Consider the following 25,203-nt stretch of genomic DNA (forward strand, 5'->3'; position numbering starts at 1 on the left):
GGGATCCTTAAATTCTTGAAAGAAAAGAAATTTAATTAATGTAATTCGATTGTTTTGGCTTGCAATTAACTTTACTGCTATTCAAGTTTCATTTATCCTCTTCAAGGTCGATATCTTTTCTTATACCAATTAATACGATTCAATATTTTCTCTTTCAACCTTAACAGTAAATATTAAATGAATACAAAATCTCAATGACAGTAGCGTGAAAAATGTTAGCCTCTATAAAGAATTCTCTTATAGTTCTTCCGTCGTAGATTCTTAAAATTTCACACACAATCAGTTCCTCAACAAATAATTGTCAAAGCAACCATAAAATCACGAAGCCATTAGAAATGGGGTTGGTTGGCAAAAGGTGTTAACACGACAACGTCATCGTGTTTCCTGTAGCAATAAGGATGTGAGGCGAAGAAGAAGATGAAAGGAAGTGACTGCGGGAGCGAGAAACGATTGAAGGAAGTCTAGCACTTTTGTGTCGAACACGACACTAACCGGTTTCGCATCTCGTCTCTTTTTCTCACGCAGGATATTCGATCCTTGAGAAACGATACGTAACGAAAAGAACGATCGAGAAACGAAGACACACGAGGGTCGTGGTGAAAAGTGCATCGAAGAAACTTCTCCGGGACGAAAAAGGAAGATCCTGAGGTCAGATCCGTGGATACGATACGTTTCTTGGTTACAGACGGTGGACGGTTGGGAAAAGTCACAGGGACGTTCCACGTTCGACACGATTTCTTTGCACGTGATATGGAACAAGAATGTCAGGTGGGTTTTTTTCCGGGCAACGAGTGTGTCCGTTTTCTTGAACCCATCTCTCTCTCTCTCTCTCTCTCTCTCTTTCCCTCTTTCTTTTTATTTGGTATGTTCTTACTTCTCTTCCTGATGAGTGTAATTGATTCTTTCGCCAATTTCTTTTATCGCGAGACAGATGTGTATATGTACTGCCTTTCAAAAGTATTAGGTTACTATCGAAATATATTTGTAATATACTATTAAAATTACTTTTTGAAGATCAATGTGTTGTATCAAAATTGATGTTCTCTGTTTGAAAAATTATTTACTCTTAAATTACTTTATTTTTAAATCATAAGGCAGATGACAAATGTTCTCTTAAATTAATAAAAAACTTCAATTAATGTATTATGCAGAGTATTATTCTAGTTTCACCTGTTTAGAAGTTCACACGTATAAGTATATATTAGATATATTATTCATAAAAACTATTTTCCTTCAAAGTTCTGGGATAGACGATTCCTCGCACTGATACCAGGCATCACTGTCTTTCTCACTCCCTGGTCAGATCCTCTAAACAAAATCTCTATTCTTTGGCAATGCGACGTCGAGTTGGATGATATCAGTTAAAGCTATCTCCCGCAGCTTCTAAACAGTTATATTATCGAAACCTCATAACTCTGCAACTTCGAGTCGTCGGATGTCGACTTTCCAAACACACCCTGAAGCAGTCTGCCGAGGACCTTCGTGAACGAGTCTTCGGCCCAATTATAAATTACAGTAAGGCTAAATAATGATAGGTTATCTGCCATTGCGTCGATGATAAGTCCAAATATAAAGGAAATATAATTTAAACATTCTCAAAATTAATACGAAAGTATCACTTTCTCCTATAATTGTATATTAATTTAATTGTTAAACTGTTTCCAATATTTCCAAAATTTACTTCACAACACAATTGCACTCATCGATTTCAACACGATGTGATTTCCAAAAAGCTTCACCAGAATATCCAGAACACCCCTTTCTGTCCTTTAGATCGTTCTCCGAGGTATTCTTCTCGTAAACGCGGGGCTTCCTTTGCTCTCGTTGAATTTCTGTACCATCCTGACTCTCCGTGGTTCACTCGGATTCTCCGTAGAATCGGTAAATAATTTATGAAACCCAGTTCTTTCCCGGCTCGATTTCACGGTGCGACGCATCCGTAGAAAAATTCGGTGGAAGCCACCGTCTCTCGATTTGCTCCGGCAAAGTGTGCCGTACATCCGGAGGACGTTTCCGGAAATCGGACATTTTTGAGGAGAAATAGGGAGACGGGGTGGGTTAGGTCTCGTCGCCGCGAAACTATCGAAAAAGAGGCGGTCTCTTCTTGTCGTTCTTCGAGGGTTTACGATCTCCTTAAACGGGCTTTCTTCGCTTCTATACAGTCCGTGGTCGTGCTGTTATGGTTGTACGTAATGATCCCTCAGAATCTTTTGAGGGTGCTTTCTTGAAAGTTAAGTCACGTGTCATGAATAAATTTGATTTCTTTCTTCCGGTGTTGAACACTTTTCTTTTTACAGTTCTATTGAGTTAATGTGGTAGATTATCTTGTGTTTTGTAGATCAGAGACGTTTTGTATGATCGTTTTAAAATACTTATTAATCGTGACTTGTAACCTTGTGATTTGTAAAATTTACAAGTACCTTTAGGTATCAAAATCAAATTTTCACTTGGATTCTTTGAAACGATTAAATGTCGTCTAATGTAAGCGTATCTTTAATGACCAGTTGACGAGAACTAAATTCGTACTTTGAGGGAACAGTTAACATAGTATTCAAATAACGGTAATTCGGTGATTCGACTCTAAAAACTGCTAATATAATAGTTTCTGTTTCAACAACTTCGAGAGAATAATTTATGGTCCTGTCCAAAAATATATTTGTATGAACCGTATATGCTCCCCAGTGTACACGATTTGTCGAACAAGTCTACCCAGTGTTTCGATAAAGGCAATATCGCGAGATCTACATGGCGAAATCTGAAGAAGTTGCATGAAATATCTGTGGAGTTTTATCTCGCTTATAACACTACGATACACTAGGGGATGGAATAACGTTACAGGAAACCTTCCAGCGTGACAGCCTTGTTTCATCGTGAAATATAATCGGCATGGATGTCATCGTCCCCACAGACTTCTCGAAACATCATCTGTCTCAAACTACTACAGCGTCCTAACGATTATTAACATCAACCAACATCACATGAAGAAGAAGAAGAGGAGGAAGAGGAAGAAGAAGCAGCAGCAGAGAAAGAAGAAGATGACGAACAGCAACCTTAGCAAATACTTCAGATTTTCTCGTGGAGCCTTGCCCCCGAGGGTAACCTTCGTCAATTATAAATTTATACAAGCTTTAAGCGCCCAGGAGCACTTCAATCATCCCCGGTTGCTCCTTTCCTGTTCCACAAACACTGGACCAGCTCGCTTGCATTGCTCAGCGTCCGAAAACCAACGACCTCCACTGAAACTTCTATCGGGAGGGATTTTAATATCCGCCAACAAAGCACAAAGTTTCAATCCTCGCCTCTGGTTTTGCTGGAAACGTTTAAACGTCGACGCTTCTGGGACACGTTTTTAACTTTTCTTTAGAGTGCACATGGCTACGGCTGTGGTTCCTCTATGCGGCGGAGCTCGTCGCGAATATTCTCTTTGCGTAAAAGAAAGCGTTAACATGTCCGCTGCGGATTCCATTTTCATTTCCTGCAATACTGTATACTACCAAATAATTTACATATAATATCTGTCTTTATTGTGGACATTATATATATGTTTAATACGAATTATTATAAAATACTTTTTCATAATTTTGGCATCTTTAGTTCACGTGTCACGTTCAAGTCTATTCCATACAGACCACACATGATCTAAAAGTGTGTGTCAACTCGAAAGTACGTGTTAAATACAAATGTAACATTGAACTGACGGAAAAAAACAAATAAACTAAAGAAATTAACAGATAGCTGATTTCTTCCGATCTTTTTCGAAAGAACGATATTTCCAATAAGAACATATCATGTAGTTAGATACAGTTTTTTTTTATTTAGTTGTTTACATTCACAATTTGTCCAGTTTGGACATTTGGTAGAATTTTTTAGCTATTAGATTATCATGTGGGTGGCTACCCCCAGTGGGATACCATCTTCGTGTTTGTTAGGTTGTGTCCTTTGTGAGGTCTGCTGGGTGTTTCCTTTTCAGCCTTCTTTCCATGTTTGAGGTGTTGATCGTTTCCACAGCTAGCCGGTTTGGATGTGTTCCTATTCCTTCTTTATATTTTCCTGCGTGTCTTCTAATTTCCTCTTTGACCGTTGGTATTCCCAGGTCCTTCCGTATATCCTCGTTTCTAACGTACCATGGGGCGTTTACTATTGTTCTAAGAATTTTAGCTTGTACTGTCTCTATTTTGTTTAAATGGCTCATTGCTGCTGTCCCCCATAGTGGTATTCCGTATGTCCAGATTGGTTTTATGATCGTTTTGTATATTTTTAATTTATTTTCTATACTTAATTTGGATTTTCGATTTGTTAGCCAATGCATTTGTCTCTTTGTTGTCTGTATTTTGTCTATTATTGATTTAGTATGCTGTTTCCATGTGAGTTGTGTTTCTAGGTGAAGTCCTAGGTATTTAACTTGCCTTGTTTGCGGTATGTGCGTGCCGTTCAGTAGGATGTTTGGTGGTGTCTGTTTTCTCAGCGTGAATGTAATATGGTTGCATTTATCGGGGTTTGCTTTTATTTGTTTATCTTGCAGCCACTTTGCTATTTTTGTGATATGTTCTTGTAGTAATTTGACTGCTGTCAGATACAGAGTGAGAACAGTAAGCTAATTACTACCGAATAACTCGTTAGTTGAGCACCGATTTTAATCCGTGCTACTACTTACGGTTTATTATTACACGGGTCTCATCCGTAGTTGGCATGCGTATCCACAGGTCCTTGGATGGATGTCGACTACAATCGGCGTTCGGAAAAAGAAAGGTAATATTCCCAAACGTCCCTTCAAGTTCTTCGGCTTTCTGATCACGCACCACGGTGTACTAATCCCACGAGGCGATTCTTAGAATACAATGATAAAACGTACGATGATTTACGCAGCCACGTCATCGCTTAATCAAGGAATCTTGTTATTCTATAGCGAAATCGCGTTACGAATACATTTAATAGCTTTTGCACGTGAACGGAGTAAATTCATCGGTACATTATTGAAAACGTCAGAAACCACTCGCGGCCATGTTTCTGCCTTCGCACTCCTCTCTTCGTCTTCGTTTCTGCTCAGTCCTCCTCTTCCGTCATCCGCATTAAAGGGATCTCTCTCTTGTTTCATCCCCTGGGTCGCTCGAACGACTTCCATCCTCTCGCTTCCTTCTCGGCTTTCTTCCACCGGCTGTTAGCCTAGAGAGAACAAGAAAATGTACCTGGTGATTTGGCGATGTACGATTGAGAAATTGAGATGGATTGATGGTTCTACGGTTAATCCGAAATTTTTAAAGGGTTGAGTATCGGAGGGAGATTTACGAGATTAAGTGAACTCTGGAAGCAAGAAATCGGGGTGAAAAGGTAAATATAAAATAGGAATATTTTTCATCGTTTATTTTGTAGTAAAAAAGGCGAAGAGATTTGGTTTAATTTCTTCCGAGACACCCTATACGCAATTCAAAAGAAAGAGGGAAAGAAAATTGAGATTGGCCAGAAGAATCGTTGGTCGAACATCTAAGAGTAATTGCAGCGTGTCTTCGATCGGCGTTTTCGAGATTCGATGAGATCTCGATTTCAGACGGCAGCCTTTCCTTAGAATCATCATCATCTACTGAATTCTTTCTCTTCCTTCCTCTTATCGTCCGAGGTAATCCGATTGTCGAGCCAACGTTCTATTATCAGCGTCGACCAGTAACCCTCAAAGGGAATTAATAATCGGATATTTAATTGCTTAAGGTTCTCGAGATAAATCAACGTGCGCAGCAAGCTGTTCTTTACCCAGGAACGAAACAACATGCAGCTTTCTCTCTTTAGAAAAATTTTACAGAGAAAAATTGTGAAAGTTAATCGAATAAATAAATTACGCGGAAACAGCGAAGAAATTACAACACGCGAAGGGTGTTCATTAATTTAATATAATAATCAACGTCATCGCGAAGAGGACAAAATTAAGAACCAACGAAAGTACGGATAGAATTGCACGCTCGCTGGCGACAGTCTAGCGTGTTTATTTTAAGAGCACCCTTGGCTCATGCATAAAAGATTAAAAGCGTTTAAAATTTAAATGTGGTCCAAATAAAAGAGGAGAAAAAATCATGCAAGAAAGGAAAGAGAGAGACACACTACGAAAAGAGAATGCTTCTGGCGACCATACAATTTTCTATTGATATTCTTCGCATTACTGCTTTTCGAATCCATAATTTTTCTAGTATTCCTTTAGATGCAATCGACTGCCATTCGTTCATCGCAGTGAACATTTCAAACATGGTGTTGATGTGGCGAATATTGAGTTGTAGAGTGGTTCTCATTAATTGATAAGTTAAATAAAACAATGATTTCGTTTATTAATAAAATAGCGATATAACAACTGTGGAATCGAGCGAAAAGATTTACGTTTGGTCGAGGGGTGTAACAAATCCTGTTCGCTCTTCTGATGTATGATTGGAGGAGATTGATTGATTGTGATTTAATTTGACTTTCCTGAGATATGAATGAAATTCTGTCGAAACATGCGCTATTTTAGCATTTTTAACACGTTGACTGCCACGACGCCCGTATTCGGGTGACAACAAAGTTTTCGGTAGGGCCGCGTCACCCGTATTCGGGTGTCGCTTATTCGACTACTTGCGAAGGATCGTCGTGGGTATTTGAAAAGATATTCCAGAGGAAATAATAAAACTATTGAATTGTTATAAAAGTAATACGAAAATGGTTTATTAAAAAAATTATTTATGTAAAACTTTAAAGCTTTCTATACGTAGCTGAGTTTGGTCGCGACAATTTGGACAATAAGTTGTTGTTTTCTTTAAATTCTCTCGTGCCTTTGTTCGGTCCATTCGCGACTTTTATTTGTATAACATAGTTTGCATGCGCGTCTAATGCTTCTTCCGGAATCATTTTTCCGAACGGCGATATTACACTGACTTCGTCGAAGACAAGGATTTTTTGTATTTTTAGACAACCCTAATAATTTTGCAATTGATAATTCTCTAAATATTCTAATATTTATATTCATCCTTGTTTTGTAAACCGTCAAAGCGTTTACAACAGAAATTCCCAGAAGGAGTTGAATGCCAAGTTTTCTACACCATTTGATTCCTTTTCTAATTGTGGTGGCATAAGGAACCATTTGGTCGGAATAATCTGTACCACATTTTCCTTCATTGTATTCGACAACAGCTAGTGATTTTAATGTTGCGAACAAACGAAACGAGAGATCATTCTTGAGATCACAATTTCAGCGACTCGCATTACTAAAATATCGATGGGACTACCTAGCAGAGAACGCTTGGTACTGCCGCACGCGTGGCCTGACGGAGATTTCTTTGAAAACTCATGTTAACATCTTGTATCTTCCCTTCCATTGCGTGTTGTGCCTTTGGTAGGCGAACGAATTCCCAGTGATGTATAGAGTTGTGCATCGATGTGGTGAAACGCGTATCCCGATAAGAGGATCTGAGTTATGTCATAGGAACCGCTAGGTTGGTCGTTGCATGTTGATTTGGAAACTTTAAAGCTTATGACAGAGTCTCGGCGATAAACATACATACAGTTGTAATTAAATTATTCATTTATCATCCGAGTACTGGTCCGCAAACGGTCTAAACGCTAATATTATACTTTTAAAAAATAGCAATTGTTTTCGACCCTAACATAAACTTAGCCTAACGGAACATCGCGTTATAACACTCAACAATAACAAAGCTTCTGTCCGTCGAGCCTTTATACTTTTACTTGAAATGTGAAAAACGTGGAGGCTTCAAATATTCCAACACATATTGAAAAGTGAAGAGGTACTAGATAAAACGTCTAAAATTTGAAGGTACATTAGCGTTTCCAACAATGCTGCTATTGTCGTATAATAATTGGTATCCAACATAATCTTGGAATAAGAAAACTAAAATGTAGATCGAATAATTCCATGAACCAATTGAAAATTCATAATCAATCATTCGCGTGTTAGACACACATGGAACCTCGAATGGTTTCAAGTGATTCTCAATATAAACTCGCGGCAAGTGCACTTCGAACAGCGCAATTCTCTTTATCGTCCACGTCTATTCGTTCCTCGTTTCTTTATCTTTTTCACACTTTCAGGTTTTGTCGTTTCTCGGTCTCACGCGACAACTAGACGCCTGATAACGAGCAAAGATAAAAAATGATAACAACGCGACGATGCGGCGCTGGCGGTTTGCTCCTTTGTCGCTTCTTTCTCACGTCAGTCGTCGGACAAAGGGGTAATTTCGAGGGTGACAGAGGCAAAAAGAGGACGAGGAAAAAGAGAACACGAAATCGCTCCTCGGAGAGAACATTCTTGAATAGAGTTTTGATTTCGGACCCCTCGCGGACGACGTGCCGGAAATTTTCCGCGATTTTAAATGCCACGATCGTTTTGTATCGCGTATGTTGCATCACTTCGTTTCGAGTGTTTTTATTCTACGCTTTAAAAAGTAAAAATGTAAAAATTGTGTCCTCTTTTTGGTAATTTTTCTGATAGATTCGTAATATCAGCGATTAGGGATGGATCCCTTAATACTAGAACTACCACACCAGTCAAATTGACTGGTTTTACAATTTTATTTTAAAATTCCTACCATGTTATATTTTTTCCGCATTGATGTAACGACTTTCGTAACGATAACTAAAAGAATAATATAATGTATTTTATTTTGTTTTTTATGTATCAAACTCAAAATAATTCTGTATCAAGGCTACTTATACCAACACCAGTCAAAATAACTGGCACTTGCCAAAGTGTAAAAGGGTCCTGCGATCTGTTTATCAAATCCCAATTAACTAGTTCCCTCGTTTTCTACAACTTCCCACTCGTTTTCTAAATTTTTACTGCGTATTATTCGACATGATATCAGTTATCATGAAAATTCTTGATTGATCGCTAGATGCTAACGCTAGAAATATCAAATCAGTCAAAATGACTGGCTATACAATTTTATAAATGTGTCAACTCTTGTTTAGAGGTCATGGTCCCAGATGGATTAATGATACCAAAAATGTACTACATAACATAGAATTCCTTCTGTAAGAAAGAAATAAATTAATAAATATAAAAATATTCTATTATTACGTATTTTTTATAGACCAGTCATTTTGATTGGTTTTGGTAGAAATAACTTCCTGTTAACTATCGGTAGTTCTAGTGTTAACTATTTAAGATTGTACTAAGAAAGAAACTCTAGCAAGTTATTGAAAATAAATCGTATAAATTTCTTATGTTAAATGGCATTTAACATAATTATTAATATTTATTTTTTATAAAAACTTGAATCTATAGGTATATTTTCATAAGAAGAGAAATCTAAGGGATAAAGAAATAATTGGTATTTAGATTTATCATACTTACATACAAATTCTTATATTCTATACTTATATACATACTTATATACAAATTCTTATATTTTATACTTACATTCAAATATTAAATAGAAATTCTTCGCAATTTTATTATACATTAATATTGGAAGTGGAATTGATACGTTTATTTGATTAATTGAGTGATTAATTTGTTTATATTTTGAAATATATTTTCGCAATGTGGTACAACAGTACTTTAAATTATTGAGGTATATACGAATTCAAGAATTTGTAAAATATATCCCTTGTAACTTTCTATTGTGCCCTTTACAGAATATATGTGTTCCAACTTCGTGTTATGCTATTTAAAAACTGTGCTAAGAGTTTTTAAGACTCGTGTCCTCTCTTGTATTATGCCCTGAAAGCATTGTGTCCCTGGAAAAGCGTCAAAGGTCCTCTGCTTTGTAGAGGTTGACAAGGGTTTAGTTAACCTTTTGGAATATTTCACAGGGTTCGAGGCTTTTTTGCCAAGATCAAGTCTGAGGTACATTTTTGTAATTGATGTTATTACGTTGCTCAGTTCAATCGTGTTTCTTTATTCTTACAAAATTTCTGAAATTCAAGAAAAATATGAAACAATCGTTGTTAACATACGTAATTTTTCATTGCAATCTTATGTCAAGATTTTTCTTAAAACATTAAAGCTTCTGCCTGATGAAACACAAATGAAATTGAGACATAAAAATTCAGGAACTAAAAATTATGGAACCATGACAACCATCGATCAATACTTACGAAATTAAAAATTAATAGTAAAGATAAATTAGTTTCAGTTGAATTAGTTTTAATCCTTACAAACATGAATATGACATATTTTATTTGTAACAGAAATGAAATTATATGTAAAAAGATAGGAGTCTTTTAAATAAATAAATTATTACCCAAATGACGAGTTAACTTGTCTCCCCAGTTAATAGTTTTAACCAAGCAATCAGTTAAAATTGATAAAAATTTACTTTAGATCAGACTTCATAAATGCTCCTTACTTTAACGTAAAGAGTTGGCGAATTAGTTAAATTTGTCACGCAACGGAATGTTTATTAGTCGCGGTCGAGTGGAAACCCTGCGACGCCTCATGATGACATCTATTATTCTCCGCAATGTCGCATTATCGTCTTTGTGGCGGCAAGTAAATCCGCGGAGGGTAGAGCAAACGTCGGCTCATTGCGATTTCACGTCGCTTCCGGTCGTCGAATCGACATGCGAAATCCGGCCGAGTTATTCTGCTCACGCGTTCCTCAAATGACGCATTAATTCGCGCGGTGTCCGCTTCGCGAGAACTTTCCTCATCGTCGTAATACGCGGTACCGGAAGTTGCGACGAAACTCGCGGATAACTGGTTCTTTGCGACAATGAACTCCAATTCTTTGAGTATCCTGTGCACGTCTCTTGACCGTTCGTTGGTCGTAATTTTCAACTTGTTGAATTTTACTTCGGAACTTTTTACTCGCTAGAATTTTTCTTCTTTTCCTAATCATTAAATATATACGTGTTTTGATAAAATGAACGTGTGCTTCTCTTGAGCTTTAAATGTGATGTTCATACACCCGATATACCTCCATCGTGTTATTCTAATTAATATTATTCATATGTGATATAATTAGGTACATGTTAGATTAGTAATGGATGATCTTCAAATGACGATCTATGTTAATTTAGCGAGATAAGCCTAGTTTATTTGATGAACAAAATGAGATGATAAAGGAAATTTAAATATTACATTAATCGATAAATAAATAGCATTTCATTTGTTAGAACTCATTTAAATTTATATGAGAAGACATGTTACTGTAAAGGTATCAAATTTTATATTTTTGAAAAGCGAAGCTTAGCATGTAGTTTCAAAGTAATATATTTAATAATAAGTATATTATATAGTAAAGTCACGAAGCCAGCGAATCCGTGGAATACGATTCGCTTCGAAGATTTAAAAGTTTAGTTTGTCTTGATATTTCAAGTTGATAGAATTTTTAAGTTGCTTAGGAGATTTATAGAAGGACGATTACCTCGATGAATATAAAGTAGATTTGATAACTTGAAGCACAAATCCGTCGTTGAAAGTAGTACTTTGGATTGAAAATTAATACCGTTTCAGTAGTTTGAGAGTTAAGTTAATAGGATAGGTTGAACTACGGTTCAAAGTTGGGCTAGTGGAATAGACCCGTTACTGGTCAGTCATCCGATTAGTGTAACGGCTTTACCGCGTTCGGTAAATAGGATTTGTTTAATCTAAGCGATCGTATATTTCAATTACTGCACCTACACAAAATTTAGAAGAACAAGTTTACTTCACTTTGAATACATTTGTTGCGTTTAAAATACTGGATCGCTTCAGATTTGAGAAAGAAATATTAGAAAGTCAATATATACAGGGTGCATCACAAAAATTTGCACAATCTGTTCTCTTTGAAACTGTAATAGATGTCGGCTTGAAATTTGACCACGTTAAACGGTTCAAAGAGCCTTATATTTTCGAGTATAAGATATAGATATGCAGAAATGTGAAGAATGTGCAGATTCAGATAAAAGTTTTATTAGGCTTGGAAACAGTTATCAAAATAATGAAAAATTAATACACAATTCTAAAATATTATCTCTTTGAAAAGTTAAATGGATCATGCATAACTCGATAAAATAATATAAAAGAAAAAATGTTGAGCATCTATTATTTCCTTATAAAGCATAAGAAACTTTTGGGATAGTCATAATATCATATGTAGTTTCGAGGAAAAACAGACTGTAACACTTAACGTGGTTCACCTCGTATATTGTTATCCAATCAGATATTGTATACATTATATCTGTTTCAATGATTTTGTTCCATCTATTTTATAACTTTATGATTGCTGTCCCAAAAAATTTCGTTTTCCTCTGCAATGCATTTTACCAATTTATATTTCTGAGCTTCTAGCTTATTTAATTTTATAATGTTGAAAAAGTTTTGTAAAATAGCATTACAATTAATGTGTAATACGCGTAAGAATATTTTTGTAAAAAAAATTATGTCTACGTTATCAAATTTCTCTTCGATTACTATACTCGATATCCAATTAAGAATTGTACTTATTTTATTATCTTACAACGACTTATTACTTATAAAAACTTTTGAATCGTATTTTAATCAATACTATCTTCAATTAAAGCAGTGTTTTGGATCTGTTATTAAGATTTTATTGATACAATTTCTTGCAGAATGACGTAATACAGTATACTACTGATAATCGCACAAGGCGTTGTAATTAAAATCAATTCAACAGACCGCGATCGTGCTTATCAGACAATATAGGTATTGAAATACATTGACTGTTATCAACTTGACTCAATGAAATCGAATTGTTAGTGGTTCGGTCTTGGGTAGGAAATTGTGATGCGTTAATTGCTTGATCGTTTCCCTGTAGGAGATAATCTCATCAGAGGCAATACAGAGAGTCTTGCTCATTCTACAACTTTACCGATGAGAATTCCGAACGTGTGCTCGATTGAAATCAGTTTGACATAACTGTATACATTCCGCGCGATTAATTACGAAGTTACAAAGTGATTTAATTAAATGCCGGCTAATCGAAGCCGTTGCATTACCATTTGAATGTTACTTAATCAACGTGTCAAGTTGAGATTCGCAATTCCCGAGCACACGTCCCGCAGACAGAGTATTAATTTCAACAGGCCATCAGTTTTCGCTTTAATTGGATAGAGTTTGTTCGTCGCGGCACGCGATAAATGTCTGCTAGACGTACCCGCGGAATTTTAATTACTTTTCACCGTAGCTTTCAGTCTCCGATATAACTTTATTTATAACTTTATTTTCGCCGGCTGAACATTTTTCTTTTTCATTAACTTTGCCTACGGAACTTAAAAGCATGGGATCCATAAGAAATAAAGTCTTGAGAGGTACAACTCCGGGGAACGAATGATTATTCCTCGAGAAGAATAGTATAACACGAAAGGATCGCGAAGTATGTGATACGAAACTTGAAATAAGGAATTTATATTCTCTGTGTATTTACTTATATGTACATTTGCTTAAGCCTTTGTACTCTGAAAATCTGTTTATGATAAAACAACCAACCGCACCAGCACATTTTTATAACGAAACTTTGTAAAATTAGTAGTTTTGTTTCGATAAGGTAAGGTGGATAAAAATGGTTATAAATTTGTGACTGTTTATGGATTTATGAGTAATCTAAATGTAGAATATAAAACGATCAATTTAGCTTTTGAATAGCTTAAGTATTCTTTGAACTGCAAAAAATTAATCTCTATCATCCACAAACTAATTTTTTATTCGTTGGAAAAAATACTAAACCGTGCTTTGTTATAACTCTTTTTATAAAATATACACGTTGTTCCATAAGATCGGAACAATTTCAAATCCATTTTACTTAAAAGTCGTTGACTATCAGAAGTGGCAAATGAAAAATTGAACATTTTACGCTCAGTTTTTATGAATGCGGTCATATCATCAAAGCGTTATCACGAAGATATAATCAACGCTGTTGAAAAATAACAAGTAAAAGCAGTTTCGAGTTTGAAAGAGGCGAAGGTGAAACAACTAACAATTCCACGAATGTTATCCGAAGATAAAAATAAATAATAAAATCGACATTTTGATTGGCAAGATAAAAGCTTCTATTTGTCCATGTTAAATGATTATTCGACACTTTTCTGAAGAAGTCTCTTTCATCTACTGCACTTGTAGAACGGTTATTTTCTCTCGCAACAATATTAGATGGGCCCAGGCAAAGATCTCTCATGGATGAGCTTTTTGAAGAGAGAGCTTTGCTTACGACAAACTGCTGCAAAGATTTCTTAAGGAAACATTTTTTCTTATACAGATTGGAGTCCTTAACAAACTGAATTGTATTTCTTAGATGTTAGATATATAGTATGTGGTGTGTTGTTAGCGGCTGATTTCCGCAGGTGATGCAATATGCTCGATCCATTTTGCTGAGAATGAGTTGTTTCGAGGAAATAGGCAATTTTGGTGTGGTCGATTCTTAATCGGGACAGTAAGCATTTATCTTTCCCGTTCATCATTTTCCATTTATTTTCTAATAATAATAGTGAAAATAAAGATCTGAGATAAATTATTTAAAATAATTGCTTCTTATTTTTATTCCAATTAAAATTTGGTCTGGTTTAGGCTGCCTTTAAATCAGGCGCGCCAAAATTTATAGGAAATGATTTGTAACAAGTTGAGAAAAAATGAAATCGCACCTTGCAACGGGAAAGCGCAATTTTATTAAAAAAATGTTAAATTCTGTTGCTACTAATTCGTTTTATACTGGATTACGCATCATCGTCACCTCGTACAATACAGTATCTTAAGAAAGTACCTTATTCGAATACCTACAGGACACACATTACCTACAATAAATGTGATATGCCGATTTTGATGAAAACTTGCAGATTCATAGTGCAGCTAATAATACTGATCACCTACTTTTCCTTTGCCGACAATCGTCCACATTTCGCGGATGAAAACTCTCAAAATGCGGATAGATGCCCAAGGATAAATTGTATATTTTCAACAACAAATATAAGCATATAAACAGATTTTAAAGAATCCATCAGTTTCAATACATCTTTGTTCATTATTTTTTGTAAATATTTGACAATTTTAACTAAAATTTGTATGTGCAAATTGGATATCTAAATTCGAAATAAAAAAAGGATAAATCAGAATTTCTATTTTTTCTAAATTGACTAAGATAGCCATTCTTTTAACTAACTTGAACGAACTTTTGCCTTCTATAGACAATCAAAATTTTCTAGGCTAATTTGGGTGCCATTTTGGTTAGGAAATATTTAATCGCCACATCTTTGCATTTAAGGGGGTGTCCTGAATTAGAATGTTCTAAAACAGCGTCTTTTTGTGATTTTTTTTAGAAGCGAAAGAAAGAAATGAAGTTATTGAATTTTGAGCTATAGTTTTATATATGTTTGATAAATACAAAAAAAAATTTTTTAAAGTAAAAAAAAAGAAATTATAACAGATTTCTAAGCCTATTTCATGGGCTACAGTTTTCAATCGGCGTGAAAGATCCACCTCGTAATTCCTGACCGAAACAAAAAATCAAAAAAGGATTAAATTATTGTATATTTTTCTCCTCGATGAACTAAAAAAGTTCGTCAAAAAGTTTAGTTAAATAATTCTTATAGTTTATTTTTTCTTTTTATAAAACACATTTTTTCTTTAAACCCACTAAAATTTTTAATTTCACACTATTTCCTGCCTCTTTTTTAGTTCATTTTTTTTGTTGCCTCTCGATATCCCCACTACGCACGCGTTTGTTAGATGTCCGCGACAGTTTCTGCTTATGCGTTCTTCCGAATATTTGGCGAAAGAACCGTAGGGATATCGATGGTACATTTGGCATGTCGGCCTTACGCTTTCAAGGTCGCTTTGTGTCACGAAACCATCGGAAAATTCCGTGGTCGAGTGTCACCACATGTAGATAAACATAATCGCTTTTTCTTAGCAGAAATCATAAAAGGTTTCGACGACTAGACCTTGCAAAGATATACGAATAAAACACGGAGATAATTAATTCACTATTCTATTAGTATTATCGTGTTACATAATTCACGATAAATATACCAGATCTGCGCAATAAATAACATATTTCCGATTTATAATTACAGATACTTATGCTTCGTTCGTTAAAATTATATTACAATCCTATCGTGTTACGATCTTATCTGTATCATCGTGAACAGGATAAGGATTTTAAGAACTTTCGTTCTAAATCTTTATCAATACGTTAAAAAATCCAATCGAATAATTCGATTCTGTTACATATATAAGGTGTGATCTTGTTTACACCATGTATCTATTATAGTTGTCTGTTATTAGTTACTTCCTTTTTATGATACTCTTCCAAGAGTAATCTACTTCTCTCATTGAAATTGTTATACAGAATCGCTTGCTTCGAATTTCTCGACATCTTCAATACTTTGATTACAGTTTGCATTCACAGTCCTCCTAAATATATATCTAGGTACATAACATATTTTCTTTATCGTTATTAAGCACTATTATCCCAGCATTACACCTTTGATATGTAAAACGCAAAACGATAAGACGATTTATACCTGAGTGATAATTCTAAAATTGTGAGTTATATAATAAGGGGAATTATCGTTTGAAAATACTTTAAACGTAAATCGCTAAATGATTGTATCGTCCGATACAAAGTAGAAAGATATGTTGATAGATATGGTGATAAGTTAGCTATAAAAGTCAAATCTTATAACTTGGCAATGTCAGTTCCTTGCCAAAAACCGACTATAAGAGAGTTTGTTACCTTTTCATTGTTAGAAATAAATCTGTTAGAATGAGAGGTGAGTAATTTTACTTGTGATATAGTTCGTAACCACGTATGTTGCTTTTGAGATATTATTTTAGTTTCGCATATCCTTATATCGCATATATTATACGAACAATGTATTTTGTGAGAGAATATAGAGAACGAAATAAATTTTTTCGGCTACTGATGAACATCAATGACGAAGGAAGTTGTTTTCAATTACGAATAACCATCGAAGATGAATATTTTTTGCTTATTGGAAACCACTGTCGAAAATTGTTATGCTGCTAACTGTTACACTTAGCATTCCTATAATTAACACTGTGTCGTATATGCATTCATCAGGTTGCTACACTGACGATTAATACTGTTTTTAGTTACCTATAACCATTAACGATAACTAAATTCCATTGATTAGCAATAATCATTATCAATAATGGATCTCGTTTTAGTCCGTCACTGATGATGATAATCAAAAAGTATTAATCACTTATACTACTCATTTAGAATCAGTAACTGTAAAAATTGAAATCACCAAATTCGTCACTAAATTTTTTGATCGTTAGTTTGCTATTTAAACAACAATTAGCTTTTTCTTCATGACACGCAAAATAGTATTGACACGCAGAATGGCAGATTCGTAATTTTCTTCTATTTCAGAATTATTATTACTAGCCATTGCCGTTTTGGCAGTAACAGGGAACGCTTTTGCCGAAGTATACAAAATTCCGAGAGGTCCACCAGAATCTTCGAGCAAAACGAGAGAGTCTAATGTCCACCTCAAACAAATCGACTTACTACCTCATGCAACAGAGGAAAGAGGTGTAGATTGTCCACTAGGGGGATATACATTCTTACCACACGAATCTTCTTGCACCAAGTATTACTTTTGCGAAAACGGAAATAAGCATATGGGTGAATGTCCTGAAGGCATGATATATGATTATATTAGAGAAGTTTGCGATTCGCCGCATGTCGCCAAATGTATAAACCAAAAGTATAACGACTTTTACAACAATGATAATAATTGTCTTTTTCCATCTGATTGTCCATCCGTTGGTCATAGTCGTTATTCTCATGAAAGAGATTGTAGTTTATATTACGAATGCTCCAACGGTCGCAAATGTCTTCTGAAGTGTTTCGATGGGCACGTCTTCAATCCAGTAATCGACACGTGCGATATACCCAAGAACGTACCCGGCTGCCGCAATTAGATACCTACTATGAATGCAGTGTAATCCTTGCGATGTAGTGTCGGTGTTAACAATATTCCTCATGAATGTTACTGTAACAGATATTATAAATGCTCAGGCAATATGAAACTTCTTATGACGTGTAAAAGCGGACAACTCTTTGACTATACAGAAGAAAGATGCGTTGATAGTAGTCATGCTTACTGTTATATGGACAGTAATGCTAGGAATTGAGAAACTTGTGGTACCTAGTACAACACAGGCTTTTACACAGAAGATTGTCAAAAATATTGTAGATGTAGCGATAGGAACGTGTGTATATCGAGCAATGTGCCAGCGGTCTGTACTACGATATAATATTGGGAGAACGTGTCTCAAAACGTAAATTTATCGTCGAACTGTCCGTCTCTACCTGATTGTAGCAGTAGTATTGGTGTTGTACCCCATTATTGTAAATTTACACTTTGCTATGAATACGACGGAAAGTCAAATATTGCGAGGTATGCGATACTGGATTAAAGTTATATTATGTACTCGGAAGCTGTGTGAGTAAAAATGCTTAATGTGGCAACTGCAACCTACTGGCAAACAAAACATTTTTGGTTGGATATACCATTTGTGATTAATTTGCTTTAAAAACTGGAAAATGAATCGTAGAATCAGAAAGAAATGAATTTGTAGAATAATCACTAAAGGTAAATGCTTTGTTGTAATACCTTCGAGTATCTCTGAATTTCAGAATATTACGATGTTACAAGGTTAAAACGTAATGCTGCTTTTATATATTATTTAATTTATGTAATCTTTTAGGATAACTGCATTGAATTTGACACAGATCGCAAATTTTCTGTAAATAATAAAATTAGTGATAAATGACACCATTTAATTAGCATTCTTTCTTATATGTACACATAGCATGAAACGATATTAATTTAATTACATTCGATTCATCGCCATGTATATTGTCACGATTTTATTTTGTAAAAATGCGACTGATTAACAAAAACATTACCATAAATGTAGTAGTTACATACAAAGCAAACGTAAATCAATGATGCCATGTGAAATGTAAAAGATCGGATTATAAAACATTCGATGGAAATAAAAGTTGCTCGATATTGCATTGTATTCTATATATATTAAATGATTTATCAAATTGGACTATACCTATGGGGTGATAAAAATTTAATTTCCTTTACCAATAGTTAGACATAGTACATAGTTTAAAGATGAATATCGAAATGTGCATAGTCGACAAAATTGTACCTTCGGCGACTATGGAAAATGAAATATTCAAGACCACGTTTAAAAATATGGGCGTTATATGGTGCATATAAAGTACTAGTCACTAACGTTACAGAAGCATTGCAAAACGTAAAATATGTTTCCGCTACTGTTGTTATTTGGTCCTCGAAAAATCGGCGATATTTTTGCCTGAGAATATACTTGAAAGAAGATCATCGGTTTTGTCATAGCGTCGCTTCAAACGCACACACTCGCTCAAATTGCTCTTAAATTGCAGACGTTCATGCTTTGTATAAGTTAAGTTTTCTTAAAACTGTTGCAATAATGATTTAGAACGTGCAGAATTTTGTCAAAGCCATTCCAAATTTTCTTGTACAATACGAAACAGATGTGGTGTATTTTGGGGAAATTACTGACTTTTACGCCAATGACAGTTTTCTTACTTTATATCTTCGGCGTAGTGCTCATTCACATATTTATGATCGCGTCTATTCGTGTTACGTTTCAAAAATTTACACGGTGTATCATAAAAATGTGCTCCACTTTGCGATTTGTCATCCCGTCCTGAGAACGGTGACATTATTGAAGAAAAAACTGGAATGATTCATTTTTTCAAATATTAGCTAATACGGAGAAGATTTTTTCGTTACATGAAACATTAGACACCTTATGTAACTTCACAGAGAGAGATTTCAATTTGTTTTACATGGATGAATTATTGATATTTCTGCGTTCTCTTACAACTGCTATAAATAAAGTACAGACTGAAAACAATATGTACTATGGATGTCTAATCTCATACTTCCTATATGTTCGGGAGCAAATTAATAAATCAAAAGTTCGAAGTTATTCAATTCGGGAGACTTTTTTTCGTGGAGGAAACCTTCATAGGCGTCCCGCGCCCTCCGGGAAGAGAGCGCCGGGTAATGCCGGATTCGTACGGGCTAAAACCTCCACGGTGATTGTCCTGACGATTAGTAGGAGAACTCCGGGACCATCTTTTCGTATTGCTGCTAGGGCACTCTTTCGTCTTCTCCCCGATGATGTAATCGGAAGTCATCCTTGGTTGATTGGGCCGTTAGGGGGGACCACTCCTCCTAAGGTCAAGCTGCCTGGGCCGTCGTGCAAATCCAAAGGAGAGGCCAGACTCTTCGGCGTGACGGTACTCTCGACGGGTGTTGTCCTCTCACCCTTTCTCTCTCGGCGCGCTCCTTTGCGCTACTCGCAGTAGGAGCGGACGGCCATGTACTTCTGTTGCTCCCTCAGCATGGCTTCTACGATCGCCTCGGGGGCCAAACTTTCACCGATGGCGAGTCGTAGGACACGGCGCGGTTCCTCCCACGCCGGCCAGAACTCCAGCGTGTGCTGTGCCGTGTCTTCCTCTTCCTCGCAGTGATGGCACGTACTAGTCACCTCCCGCCGAATCCTTAGCAGGAACTCCCCAAACGCTCCGTGCCCGGTGAGCACCTGCGTCATCCTGTACGTTAGCGGGAGTCCGCCATGATCTCTCCAGACCTCCCAGTTCGGTAGGACCGCTCCAACGCCACCGTTCCCAAGTCTCGAGCCTTTCCTCCTCCGGAAGTAGCGGACCGACTGGCCGGCAGAGGGCGTATCCCCACCCGAGCCCAGGCCCTGCAGTTGATGGTACATCCGTTGGAGCGCTAGGGCCTGGAGCTCGAACGGAGGAGACGCCACCAGTACAGTCGCCGACGCATATGATATCGTCCGGTATCCCCTTACGGTCCTGATGACGGTCGTCCTTATGAAGCCTTCTCAGCAAGAGTAGACTGCGTTGACTTTTCATCAGATCTTCTGCCTACACCGGAGCCCCGTACAGGACCCGAGAACGGACGACTGCCTCATACAGTCGGCGCACTCCGACTTCTGCCCCATCGATATTCGTCAGCAGCCCACATAGAGCATTTGGCTATCGTCGTCACTTTGGGAACCAGGAGCTTGAAGTGTGGCCCGAACGTCCATTGACTGTAGATGGTGAGGCCCAAGTATTTCATCTGAGGTCCTACCTAAATTTCTTCTCCGCTTATGTCCAAACACAGGTCGGGCGAAAGAGTCCCCCTACGTCGGTAGTCATAAAACCATATAGCCTCCGATTTGGCTGGGGACACCTTCAGGCCCAGCCTTTGTGTACCCCATATCACGCAAGCGGCGCCAAACTCTCCGTGGCGCAGCGTCTCGTACCACCAGCGTCCTCCGGCCAAGACCAACGTGTCGTCCGCGTAACACACCATGTCTGAGTCTGGGGGCATGGGGCAAGGAAGCACCGCGTCGTATCCGATGATCCACAGAATCGGACCCAAAACCGAACCCTGCGGAACCCCGCGTTCAACGGGCCACCGTTCTTCTCCATATTCAATTCGGGAGACTATCTTCGAAACAGTTAGGACAAGTTCAAACGAAAGATTCAAAAGCTATTCTTATGAAGCTGTGATTGCTGCATTTCACATCCTAGATTTAACCCTTTCGCTTCGGTAGTCCAGTCCGCCGAAGTACCGTCACTAAACGGAAGCGCGCGCCAGAAACGCGCACAATGTGTGTATATACGTTTTCCTAAGTCTTAAATATCAATAATTCTTGTAAGAACTGTATATGAAATATCGTTTCACTGTCAATGGATTTAACAGATTTTTTAGCACGAAATAGTATACGATCGTTTGGATGTTTGAAATATATTGCGTAAAACGTTTTGATGTTGTTTCAACAATGAGTAACTTTTAAGAAGTGATTAATCCAATATATCAATAAAATCAAGAGAAAATGTTCTGCCGATAACGAAAAAATATATTATTGACTACAGATGGCACTGATGTATACCCAATATATGGGGTGCCGAACCCAGGATTCGTCGCGTGGTCGCCGCCTATATGCGGCGCTCGTACCCACAGCTCATTTCGTGGATGTCGTCTATAAACGACGCTCATACCCACATTCATCTCGCGGGCGCCACCTATAAGCGGCACCCGAAGCGAAAGGGTTAATCCAACAAAATGCTTTCAATACTGCCAGCATTTCTCTGGAACTCGTCGTGAATTGTACATTACTTTTTGCCGTCTGTGCACGAAGTCACTAGCCAATAACAAGTCCTTTCGTAACTTCAGTTACAGCTTAATGCGGCCAGGCCTCGTAACGTGATAACAAACAATGGTCTGCCCAAGTGGAAATAAATTTCAACAACTTTCCTTCAGTTTCTAGGTTTCACTAGCTAGGTTTCGTTGTGATTCCGTTTGCTCGCTAGGTGCGATTCCTCTCGATCTTAAATAATCGATGCTGTTTAAAGTTAAACTTACCCAGCACACCTGACGGCGAAACTTTAACGATACACAGTTCCGGGAAGGAGCGCAACTAATGGCGTGCGGTTGCCGTAAATTTAAATCGAATCTAGAGAATCCAGCTTGAAATAATAATCTTTAAATTTTCATCTCGATCGAGAAACTCCCACGTTATTTTATAGAACTATAAATATTTGAATTTTTCATTGCTTTCGTTGAAAAGTTGTATGATTATCTGATTGGCGTGGAATCGAGTTGCTGCAAGTCGTTAGATCTTGCTTGCCAGGTCTGACCAGGTTTGTTGGTTGGTATCTTAGTTTACCTTCACTGGCGAGTTCACCCTTGGATTACGCGTTAATACTTAGTATCTGTATTCCGCTACTGCTCACTGATTTCCACTTTACATGTTGATTGTCGGAAGTTTCTTCGTCCGGAGAAATACGTAGTGTGATGACACGGGTCACTGTTTTTCTTGAACTTAGGGAAGTGCCTCATGAAATACTCCTATGTTATCCGTTTCTTTCTTGCATTCGAGTTTATGATATTTTTGTTACATTCAATTATTGACATTTAGTTGTCGTTTATATGTATACTGTTCATTACGTATATCTATTAAGATGTAGATCAATGAATTCGAAGAAATTGGAGTTTGCTTACTACGTTTATTTTGTTCACATCATGTTCTGATATAGCTTGTCAATTTTCGTTTAACCGAACGATCTCAGTTTGCATCTTAGCACAAAGGAGCAGCTAGAACGCGGAGACTTGATAACTTTGGACAATTTCAGCCGGAAGTTGTTCTAATTTCATTCGTTGGCCGTACACGGAACCTTATTATGCGGTCCCGTGGTAACCTCACGTACCTATGTCTAACCACGCATCTATCGTTGTTCCATGTTCACTCGTGAAAGTTATGGCCACGTTATAGGCCGCCGGCGAACTTGCTATTGCCAGCCGTAACTATATGCGCCTGGAGGAAACTCGTCGTTCGGTAAAATGACCTCGAATGCTCCAACAGCTACTCTGACTCCTCTTTGGTCGGTGAAAGAGGGAGATTTAATTCGTTCCCTGTACCATGTTATGGCCTTGGTTCAAACGATAATGGTGACTCAATGGCATGCAAATGGAATGATTTAATTTAGAAATAGAAGCGAGCTCCTATCGTCGTTCTGTGGTACGTCAGCGTGTTTAGTCAGACTTCAAAGTTAGATGAATGCTTAGGTGATCATTAGTAGAATGTGATGTCATTTTGTCAGGCATATTGGCTATAATAGTGAGGTGTGTATGATAGGATCGTGATTAATAGAACAGATACGTCGATAGGCGAGCGATTAGTGCAGTAGACCGATATTTATCAGACATCGAGTAACCAACAAAAGAAAATGGGTCAATAGGGATTTATCTAACCTTACGTTTATCTAATTTACCGAATTATTTGATTACGTCGGTGCTGCATCATGAAGATGCTGTAGTTAGTAGAATAGGTCAGATAGAAATTAATGTTAGCTTGAATATTTGTATTACAATGTGTAGACTAGCAAACCTATTTTCTTGTACCACGAATATCTGTGACTGGGTTAACGTAAACCTACAAGTTTTATACCTTTTCCTGATTTTATTATTTACATAGTATTATTATTTAAATAATATTAACTTTGTTCTTATAAATAAAATTTGTTTTTGTTATAATCGATATTTCTAATCTAAAAATGGATTCTTTAGTAATATAAATATAACACAAATATAAAGTATAAATATAATAAAATATAAACAAAGTATAAATAAGCCGAAATAAACATTTTCTTTTTACGATGTGTATACGTAATAAACTATTTTGTACAATCCAAACTATTTACTACATTTTAGTAAATTATTTTGTACATATGTACCAATAAATTTCTACTTATTCTTATTTACGATATATTTAAAAATACACAGATGATCTTATCATGCCTGACACAAAAAATTAGTAGAATTATTTTAAACCAATCATCATAAATCATTGATTTCGACAAGACTTCTAAATATGTGGCTCAAGATGGATAACCGTTGCTGAATAAACTTTGATTAAATGACAGTTTCACAACGGTTGATGTAATTGAAAAGCGAAATGACCTGGGATAGTTACCCGTAGCGATGCTCCCCACGAGTCATTCCTTAACCAGCAGTCGTTTCTTCGGTGACCTGTTAAAAGCGATTGCGTCGTAAACGCTAACTACTCTCACGAGTGTTTCGTGGACTCAACACGAGGATGTTCGACGATATAGACGAGTTCGACTACACGTACTCTCGGGTTCACACACGAGCAACGATTCTTTCGTTGATTGCAGCATTCCGAGGGTAATCGAGTTACTCGAAGGAAGCAATCCTTCTGCTTCCGTTTCTGTACTTTTGGCCGGGTGCAGTCGCGATGTATCGCCATTATTTCTGCAATGGGTGGCGCTGCTCTAGTTACGTATAAGTAAACAATTCCGTTGATTAGGAACGAAAATAACTGACGTAAAAAGCTGGTAAAGGAAGTGTAATTTTTTTATTCCGGAGTATTTTCTACTGGTCTTCTGGAGTTAATATTTGGTAATATTCGGATGTGTGGTTTAATGGTTTAATGCAATAACGTTAAGATTATTGAGAAGTCCTTAATCAAGTTTAATAACTGGTTGAAGCCATCTTTCTTAATATATTTAGTTTAGCATTTTTTTTTTCGTTTATATTTCTGTGTATTTTGGATAAGTTCTTATGTATCGCGTACCATATTTTCTCGTCTTGTTTATACCTTCATGTATCATTTTTTCAAAGGCAAAGATTAGGCTAAAAAAATTTTTCTTTTAT

At 36.7% G+C, this 25,203-nt stretch overlaps 1 protein-coding gene and 1 long non-coding RNA gene across 2 annotated transcripts in view; one reads left to right on the forward strand and one right to left on the reverse strand.

The window, feature by feature from the left end:
* LOC126869826 (uncharacterized) overlaps window positions 1–18,996 on the forward strand; it is a 177,307-nt gene extending 158,311 nt beyond the window's left edge. The window contains exon 4 of the mRNA XM_050626895.1: window positions 17,310–18,996. Within this exon, the coding sequence (XP_050482852.1) occupies window positions 17,310–17,863 (554 nt within the window). The 3' untranslated portion in view covers window positions 17,864–18,996. The remainder of the gene's footprint in view (window positions 1–17,309) is intronic.
* Window positions 1–25,203, reverse strand: part of LOC126869833 (uncharacterized) — a 363,746-nt gene that overhangs the window by 214,213 nt on the left and 124,330 nt on the right. The window lies entirely within an intron of this gene.

The sequence above is a fragment of the Bombus huntii genome, chromosome 9 (assembly GCF_024542735.1).
Source record: "Bombus huntii isolate Logan2020A chromosome 9, iyBomHunt1.1, whole genome shotgun sequence".
NCBI classification, from domain to species: Eukaryota; Metazoa; Arthropoda; class Insecta; order Hymenoptera; family Apidae; genus Bombus; species Bombus huntii.